The sequence below is a fragment of the Arvicanthis niloticus genome, chromosome 14 (assembly GCF_011762505.2).
Source record: "Arvicanthis niloticus isolate mArvNil1 chromosome 14, mArvNil1.pat.X, whole genome shotgun sequence".
Taxonomy (NCBI): domain Eukaryota; kingdom Metazoa; phylum Chordata; class Mammalia; order Rodentia; family Muridae; genus Arvicanthis; species Arvicanthis niloticus.
In genome coordinates this window covers 73,268,118-73,277,766 of record NC_047671.1, presented here as the reverse complement: position 1 = coordinate 73,277,766, position 9,649 = coordinate 73,268,118, and the positions used below count along the sequence as shown (strand labels likewise).

The following is a 9,649-nucleotide window of genomic DNA, read 5'->3' as shown; positions in this document are numbered from 1 at the left end:
AAATGTACCGGGGAGGGGAGGGGCATCACAGGGACTCTTCCCCATGTGGCCATATCAATAAGTGTCCTTTCTTACTTTTTCACGATCTCCTGCTTCTTTAGTTGGCTTATTGAAGATGCATGGCTGAGTTTGGCTTGTTTGGGCTGCCAGAGCCCAGGCTCTGTCCTCAAAACTCCAAACAGTTTCAACAGCACCTATTACATATGGTCAGCGGGAACAAATGAGATTGTCTCTACCAGTCCTTACCACCCAGGAATCCTGTAACAAACATTAGCTTTTCATTAACCTGTGACACATTCCCTCCCAGCATCCATAACCACTTGGGGCATTCAGCCAGTTCCTGCATGACCACCTGGCTAAGCAGTTAGGAACTCAGCATCTTATGTCACATGCAGGCCCACCTCAAATCTGCAGCATCTCTGTCCCTCCGAGCAGCCTTGTATTCGGGTTATTTTTTCCTTCCTCCTTGTAGCTTCTTGTTGCAGAGGATAGGACAGAGGAAAGCCAGAGCCACCACGGGGGGTATTCCCTAGATTCCTAATGTCTCTGCTATAAATGTTTCCTGTTCCCCAAGTTCTGTAAACTGGCCAGCTATTTCACAAGAGAAAGTTTGCAAAGGGCTGATGGGCAGAGAGCAGCCCAACAATAACAATAGAAGCTAGGAACTTCTACTTTCAACGTCTTTAGTGACTACCCCAGGAAGCTTCCTTTGAATGGAAAACTTTGGGAATTGCTCACACACTTGTAGCAGTAGAAACAAAGGTTGATTAGTCCTTTAATGAAATAAAGCTCAAAGTTTGGAATCCTAACTATTTACCAACAGAGTTGAATTACTTACTCATTCTGAAATTTTATTCTATTCTAAATCACACAGGGGCCAGTGAAATGGCTCAGTGGTAAAGATACCTTCTGTCAAGCTTGAGGGCCTGAGTTCCATTCCCAGAGCCTACAGTGGAAGAAAGAATCCCCCTGTATTATTTTCTGACTTTCAAGAGTACTGCAGTGTCCACAAACAATAAATGTAAAAAGAGAATTTTAAAAACACAGAAATAAGCCGGGCGGTGGTGGTGCACGCCTTTAATCCCAGCACTTGGGAGGCAGAGGCAGGCGGATTTCTGAGTTCGAGGCCAGCCTGGTCTACAGAGTGAGTTCCAGGACAGCCAGGGCTACACAGAGAAACCCTTAAAAAACAACAAAAAACAAAATCAAAAAAATCCCCACAGAAATAACACCAACCAATAAAAGCAACAAAAGCAAATTGGGAAGTGTATTAACTTTATTTTAAATATAGCATGGGATGTGTTATCAAACAGATGGATGTAGTGGCAAACTTTTGTAGTTCAGCTAAATGGATTATTTGCAGAAGAACTGCTCATGTTGTCTTTGGATGAAGGCTGGCTGGATCACCAATGTGTCTAATATAATGAGTCCTTTGCATGTGTGCAAATGGAAACATGGTTTCTCAAATAACAGACATCTTGTTCAGTCTTTGGTAGGTTCTTAACCAATTTCCCTGCCACAGATACATCATAATTGCATCTAGATCAAATGCTAATCCAGACGTCTGTTTCATACAATACAAAGGTCTTTAATAAGTATTGCTAAAGATACTGAATTAATTTCATGGCTCTAAATTCAGGGCTCTAAAATAGTTCATATGAGGAACAGGCCAACGTCAAGAGGTTTTAATGAAAAACATGAAGTTTCTGATATTGTCTTTTGGTGGTATTGTTGGTGGTGGTACTTGCAATACTATTTTCTTTTGGACCCGTGATGAACAACTGGTTCTGGTATAGGGCTAAATAAAGGGGAAATTGCAAAGTATTTAAGTCCACATTGATTTCTTCTTCAAGGCAAATATAGCATTTCAAAATTCCCGTGGAGGAAGTGTGTATTTGCATACTTTGCCAAGTAAAAGGCTGCCAATGGGGAAACTGGAACTGATCTTGAGCTACCAAAATATTTGTGTCTGCTGTGGTGGCAACGAACAGCTTTCTAATCTTTTATCTTGAAATTAGACTGGGGATTTCTGCAGAGCCTGTCAGACTTTATCCTTCTCTGAGGGCTGTGTGCTGTTTGTCACCGGCTTTGTTAGCAATGTTTATCAAAATCTTATCATTCTGATTGCACTTATCATAAACAATTTTAAGAGAGCATCTTCTGATTTCAAAGGTTCCGGCCTTTACAGACTTAGAGGGAGCGCTTCTCATACATTAGTTAAGCAAGACCTGCCTTTGGGTTACATTTCCTTCCATCTTAGTAGGACTTTACATAGAGTCTCCTGGATGGGACCTGGAGCATAGTCTGAGCTAGAATAGTGGCTATGTGTTTAAACATGAAAGTGTTTCATAGGGTGCATTATAGAAGAAAGTTGGATTTCTGTATCTGCAGTTAGGCACCGGCAGAAGCAGTTAGACACCATTGAAAGTGCATTGAGTGTCAACTTTAGACACTCCTCAAACAGTTCTGTGAACTTGCGGTTCTTTGCTGGAACCAATTCACCCATGAGCATGCATAAGTGAGCACCTGGTAACTACTAACAACTGCCTTTACTATGGGTAGTCCCCAGTAGTAAGAGAACAGCAACAGTACTCATGTACAGCATGTTTCTTCCAGTGAGCTTATAGTCAGTGTGTCAGAGACTGTGCTGCAGGAAGCTCCAGATTCCCCAATGTATCGTGTCCTCACGTGTGCCTTGGGAATTAGACACCAGACCATACAACCAGAATGAAAGCTCAAAGAGACTTGTGGTTTGTGGCTATTGGGGTTTTCAATTTCCTATTGGTATCCTTGTACACTGACAACGTGGACTAGGAGACAGTGACTTTACATGACAGGAAAAAGATGAGGTTTTACCAATACATAGTTTATCTTTTCTGTGTGTTAATGGCCCATCTTTGAGTAGCACATGGTGGAATGTCAGAAGTGGATCTTAAATAACAGATGCTTATGTATACACTGGCTCACAATAATCACAACTCTGATATTTGGGTGGTAGAAAATACTTTACAGTGAATGGACAAATGAAACTATGATGAAGGCATTGTATTTTAGCACAGCTACATTAAACACATTGCATTTTAGCATAGCTACATTAAACACAAAAGTAAACATGTACTGCTTCATTGAAGGGCCACCTCTGACTCTTAAAGAATGAAGCTTTTGTTTCCTTTTTTAGCACTAAAACCATGTCCAACATGAAGTTAAACTTAGGGGTTTACCTTAGCATAGTTGTAGATAAGTTTCTGTGGAATCTGTGACTACCCATGTCCCTGAGGGCCAAGTTACAGGGCAGTGTGAGAAGCCCACTGTACATAATGGAGGTGGACCTTGAGCTCTTCCTGGGCGAATGCACAATGTGCAAACCCACAGGGCAGACACTCTTCATTTCCAACATTGTTAAAAACCATTTCTTTCTGGACACTGTGGCTAAGTTCCTATCTATCTAAGATGGATCCAAGTTCATTCTTCCCAGGTCCTTCTTTCTGTCTCAGGAGGTGCAGTATTCGTTCATTTTTGGTTAGTTCTGCTGGAAGCTCATTGGCCTGAAAGGAGATGAGATGGCCATTAGTGCAGTCCCCACTGGTGTAATTCTACGGACTCAAAGGGGGTGGGTGACCCAGGCTTTGTCCTTTAGCCTCCTCTGGACTCGCTGATCTGGGTAGGCAACAGGGTTCTTTCTCCTTCTAAAGAGAAGTAGCACCTGCTGTTCTCTCAGCTCAACACTAGTGTTATATCTAGGCAGATCTTTATTGTCCTGGAGGCTCCTGGAGGGCAGGGCCTTTGCCTTATAAATCACTGTATCTGCATTTTCAGCACAATGCCCAGCACACTACATTGTTCAATAAATACAGGCACTGGATTTAAAAATATTTAGCTTAATATATTAGGTGCTTTGTACAATAATAGGGAGGACTCAAGATGGGTTGTTTTTTTTTTCTGCCCACATTTCAACTTATTTCTTATTTTTGTAACACATTTTCTAATTTACGTGAATGAGTCAGTTCTCTCCAGTTCTCTCCTTCTACCACATGGGGTCCAGACTTTGAACTTTGGTCGTCAGACTCGCTGGCACTTTTACCGGCTGAGCCATCCCGCTGGCCCCTCATTTATTATTTTCATTTGTTCATGGGGCACAGTGTGGTAGTTGATTCAGAAATATAAAGCGTAATGAATGAATCAGGATGATTGGCGTCTCCATTTCCCTAAATATTCACTGATGTCTAAATATGAAGAATGTCTGTCCTGTTACTCTCTTGGGGAAGCTTCGAACACTGTTGAGTTCTCCATACAACACAGAACACATTGTATAAACCACATCACCTGTCGAGTGACTAGAATTTAGTCCTTCCACCTCTCTGTACTTTGGTCACCCTCCTCCCTGCTTTGAGCCCGGCTCTTTATTCTCTGCCTCAATAAAAGCAACATTCTAGCTCCCAGATGTAAGCATGTTGTAGTGAGACAGGAAAGCAGTCGGGAAGCCTGCAGAGCAGACACACACCCAGGAAGGCACAGTGTCTGTGGCTGCAACTTCCCACAGTCCCCCCCCAACCCCCCCAGTCCCCAGCCTATGGAGGCACAAGGCACGCTTGAAGCACTTAGGGAGCTAGTTTCCATCACAGGTGCCACGTGTTGTAAGGGAAAGAATTCTCAACCTTCCATGATTTCAAGCATCGTTCTACACTCTTAAATATTAACACTCTAATACATTTTTAACTTAGCAATGAAATCTGAAAAAATGTATTCCCTAGTTAATGAAAAATAATAAATCTGCTAGTTTGGCATACAAAATATAGTTCTGAAAAAACAACTGCCTTTGCAAAAATAAAAATGTTAGCAATGTAGAATTGCTTAATGGTCTTCCACATTTCTTTTGTGTGGAGCTGAACAGAGGACAGCTGAATTCTTTTGCTTGGCTCCCCACGCAGGCTGTGGCCACGTGATGTGATGATCACATAGCACTGAAGTTTGCTTTTCCTTTTCTTCTCCCACCTTTCCCCCTCAGCTCTCCATTTCTCCCTTCCTGTCCTTCCCTTTTTCCCCACCCTCCCTATTGTGTAGCAGTTGCCAGCCTGGAAGAAAGTCAGTAAGACTCATGAACTTCTAAAAGGAAGCTCCTTAAACTTGGAAAGTCCCTAAAACTTAGCAAGACAAGCACCCCACCCCCACCAAGGCTATAGAAACACCAGAACTACTGGCAGGAAGGGCTCTCCAATGGCAAAGCTGCCTGCAAGTCAAGGAGAGAGCTCCAGGACGCTGGCTTTCATGAGTCTTCAACCCATGATGGCATGGGTTGGAGATGATACAGCTGCCTTGGAGTCTTCCCTGCTCCTGTAAACAACCCTTCACCCGTGCGCTCCAGTACCTAAACTCAACACTCTGCTTCACAGGCTGGACTTTGGTGCATCATCACTCTGCTCTGTTGTCAGTTCCTTATCTGGGGATGAGTACACATTTTCCAGGTCTCTCTAGGAATAGTGTTGAACTCCCCTTCCCTCCCCTCCCCTCTCCTGTCCTCTCCTCTTCTTCCCCCTCTTTCTCACTTCTTCAGCTCCAATCTGTTTCCTTCTTCTTCCCTCCTCTCCCTTCCCCTCCCCTCCCTTCCTTTCCCCTTTTCTCCTCTCCTCTCCTTTTCCCTCCCCTTCAATCTTCTCCTCTCTCTCTTTCTGCATGTGTGTTTTTCTGTTTTGGTGAAAAGGTCTTGGACCCAGGATGACACAGAATTCCTTAGTTTCCTGTGTGCTGAGATTACAGGCCTGTGCCACCATGCCAAATTAAGATGTAGTTTCGTATTAACAGCCACATGGAATCTGGAAGCATATCATGAACCACTTTGTACTTTGTCGCATGGAAATCTACAGGTTTTAGCATTAGTTACAACATTTGGAACTCATTAGCTTACTGAGCCATGAAGGTTTTGCAAATATTGGCATGTTTCTTTTTGCCACATCAAAAAGTCACATTCACAAAAAGTCACAGTCAGTAAAATTACAATTAATTCATCAGAAAAGACTCTCTGAACTGGTTGGTAAGCTATTAAGCTAAAGTGTTGTTCTTCCAAATAAAACTGGGGCTAATGAGTGGCTTGGGAGGTAGAACTTGGGTTCAGTCAATCTCTGGGTCCCACAAAGTAGCCAGATATTTGATCTCTGACCAGACACACTGTGGCACTTGGGTGTCTGCCCTCTTTTTCATACATATGCACAAAATAAATAACTCAAATAAAAATGGTGATTGGTTTAAACAATGGTCATTTCCCTCTGCAATTTCAATATCTGCACAAGAGTTTTTTCTTGAGGCAACCGTACTCTAGAACATAGTGACTGGAATTATTTTCCACTGTTTTCATGGACAATATAAAAGTATGTATTAAGAGTCAAATTTTATTAAATTTACTATTTCCACTGTTCCATCTAGTAAAAAAAATTTAGCAAGGCTTACAAAGCATCCAGCTTAGCCATCACTTTCTTTGGGAAGCCTCAGCAGCATCTCCTGTGTCCCTGCATGGAGCTCACACCGGTCTGCACTGTGCTTCCTTCCTTGCCCTATTCCTCCTCTGAATTGTCAGCTCAATGAAAGCAAAAAATGTATTATGTCCCCAGAGTACAGCACAGTACACAGTATCTAGTAAGTGTTCAATAGGGATTTGTTAAATGAATGATTGAGAGCCCAAAGTCCTTCTCCAAAGCCAGTATGGGGGAGTATGTCTGTAATCCTAGGAATTAGGGGGTGAAGACGGGAGGGTCAGGGATTCAAGGGCATCCCTAGATTCAGGAAACTACCACTACCATCATTATCATCATCACTACCACAAGCACCACTATCATCACCACCACTACCACCACTGTCACCAACAACAAAAATAAAAAACAAAACAAAAACAACAAAAAAATTCCAAGAGCCCTAGGTCACTGCTCTAATTACCTTGCTTCTGGGGCTGCCATTAGAGAGACTGGCTTCTCTTGGGTATTTGGTGGGCAGATGAGGTTACTGGCAGTGATTTCCAGGACTGTAAGGCTTTCTGTAGTATGAGCCTCCACACACAAGTTCAATTCCTTTAGGGAGGCTGAAAGCCAAGCGTTCTGTCCCCTGGAAATTACCCATGACCATATTGTGGAGCACAGTCCATTAAGGGGACAAAGTGGGACATGCATTCTTTTTTTCTGTTTCCATGTCAAGGTATTAACGGTGTCCCTAGTCTTAACTCAGTCCTGGATAGCTCACCAGCAATGTTTGATTTCTCCAAGTGCTCCGTGTACAAGTCTAGAGATAAGATTCCAGAGAAAGGCAGTTGGGACTTCAAGTTGCTTATCACCCAGCCAGGCCAGCTCACGGAAAATAAACTTAGCTATCAGGAAAGATAGGCAGAAATGATGACAGAAAAGCCTCCTGTAAGCAGTTCATTTCCCCAGGAATGGGGAAGCAGTCTTTCTGTGTGCTAGGTACAATGAAGATGGGGGCCCTGGCTTTGCATATTATTACTGTGGCCCTTCTTAATGGGTTTCATGTGTGTACACAAGTGTGTGTTGTATGTGCTGTTGCATGCACTAGAATGTGCATGGAGATCAGAGGAGGTTTGCTTTACCCCTTTAAGGCAGAGCCTCTCTCTGAGACTGAATTTAAGCTAGCAGCCAGCAAACCCCAGCAATCCTTCTGCCCCCAACTCCCTCAGTGCTGGGGTTACAGGCAAACGCAGCACATGACAAGCTTGTTACACAGGTTTTGAGACCAGAACTCAGGTTCTGACTGTTGTGCAGCAAGTGCTCTTAACAACCCAGTCACCTTTTTAGCCTCCATGGTCAGTTCCAATTGTAAACCTTACAAACCTAGAATCACCTATAAAGAGAGTTTCAGTGACAGATTGCTAAATCATGATGGACTATGGGCATGCCTGTCACAGGCATCTCTTTAATTGGATTAACTGTGGTGGGAAGACCCATGCCACAGTGGGTGGTTGCATTCCCTGGGCTTGGGACCTGGACTGAGTAAGAGGATCTGAACATGACATATGAATGCACTCATTGTTCTGTGTTCTTGACTGTGGGTGTGATGTCACTAGATGTTTTAAAGTCCTGCTGTCTTGACTTCTGAGCTATGATAAACTGTAACCTGGAATCTGAGTTTAAATAAACCCTCTCTTCCCTATACTGCCTTTTGTCGGGCTAATTTTTATCACAGCAACAGCAGTCAGAATGGGTTTCTCTTTACTTCCAGTCTGCACCCAAGACAGCTTCAGCAGACTTCAAGTAAGAGGGCATACAACGACAAATCTTTCTACTGTCATGGAAACCTCTTTGACTTCGAAATTTGGCTCAACTCTAAGAATTTAATAATAAAAACATGGATTGGTGTTGTAGCAGTGACATGTGGTCCTACTGATAACACATTTTCCTGACCAAGTCTCTAAGCATAGAGTAGTCATTCTCAAGATTATAAACATTTAACTCACAGGGAAGACAATAGGCTTCCAGGACACTGACATTTCTAGAGCACATACTTACTGCCTTTAATGACCACCTCCTTCTTCCTACCAGGAAGCTACACCATTGTAAGCTTCTGATCCCTTGCCTCCAGCTCCTGAGTACTGGCCTTAAAACCATGAACTACCACTGTTGGGCCTTGGACGAGGTAACTCCATTTAACCTGTTACCTTCAGTCACGTAGGACACAGGTAGAGGGCGTGATTAACAAGTCTCTACCTCCAGAGATTTAAATATTAATGAATTATCAAAAGGCCAGGGGTGTAGCTAATTAAGCTATTCCCTCCCCTTTTTCCTTCCCTATAAAATGAGAGTCCCCTGGCCTTTGGCGGGGGAAGCGCGTACCACCTGCATCCATTTACCATGTCATGAACAATAAAGCTTTGGAAAACCGGACACCTGTCTCGTGTTGCATGGTCTCTCCGCCTGATTCCCAGCTTTTGGAACCCTGGAACCTTGCCAATGCAGCCGCCAGCCCGAGGCAGCTGTATGAATGTGGGATCCTCCGCTGGCGATGTGGGAAGCCCGCCCGGGACCCTGATGCCTACCCCCCGCCCACGAGATTTCTTCCCCACATACCACTACTGGTTTATGTCCTATAGGGGGATCCTCTGCCAACTGAGTTACATTCCCACCCCCAATGTTTGCACATTTTTTTTTGAGTAAATTGTTAGATAAAGTCATGGATGATATAGGGTTCTTTGCACAATTTCCCAAGTCTAGGAAAAACTCGTAGCTGCAACCCGGCATGCCCTTACTGTGTGTAACTATGAAAATCGAGGCAGGAGCCTTTGAGATGCTTGCCTTGCCTTATAAGGAGGTGGTGGACTCTTTACACAGAGGCCCATGTAGTTAAAGGACAGATTGAGTGAGTACCTTGTTTCTCAAGGCTGGATCTGCCCCTGCTTCCAGGAGCAGGGCAACTGTTTTAACATTCCCGCTGAGCACTGCCGCGTGGAGAGCCGAGGTCCCATTCTGAGAGAAAATGAGAGTGGGTGTCAAGAGTTGAGCCCACAGCCCTCAGCGGCTTTTCCTGGTTTTCATCCTATACCATGTGAGTGACAAGAGCAACACAGTCTTACTCCCTGGTGTCTTCCCTGTACTTTCTAAAGTCACACCAGTACTAATTACCACAGTGTCTTCAGGCACACAGCTGAAGGTAGCTCATT

The 9,649-nt window shown here is 43.7% G+C and overlaps 1 protein-coding gene across 4 annotated transcripts in view; it reads right to left on the bottom strand.

The window, feature by feature from the left end:
- Positions 1–1,258: 1,258 nt before the first annotated feature.
- Positions 1,259–9,649, bottom strand: part of Ankrd29 (ankyrin repeat domain 29) — a 56,494-nt gene continuing 48,103 nt past the window's right edge. For 2 of the 4 annotated variants that reach the window (XM_034518719.2, XM_076912979.1), the window contains 2 exons: positions 9,357–9,455; positions 1,259–3,545 (listed from right to left, as the gene is read on the bottom strand). In XM_034518719.2, the coding sequence (XP_034374610.1) occupies positions 3,438–3,545; positions 9,357–9,455 (207 nt within the window). In that variant the 3' untranslated portion in view covers positions 1,259–3,437. The remainder of the gene's footprint in view (positions 3,546–9,356; positions 9,456–9,649) is intronic. The other 2 variants (XM_076912978.1, XM_034518720.2) reach the window with 2 other exon arrangements.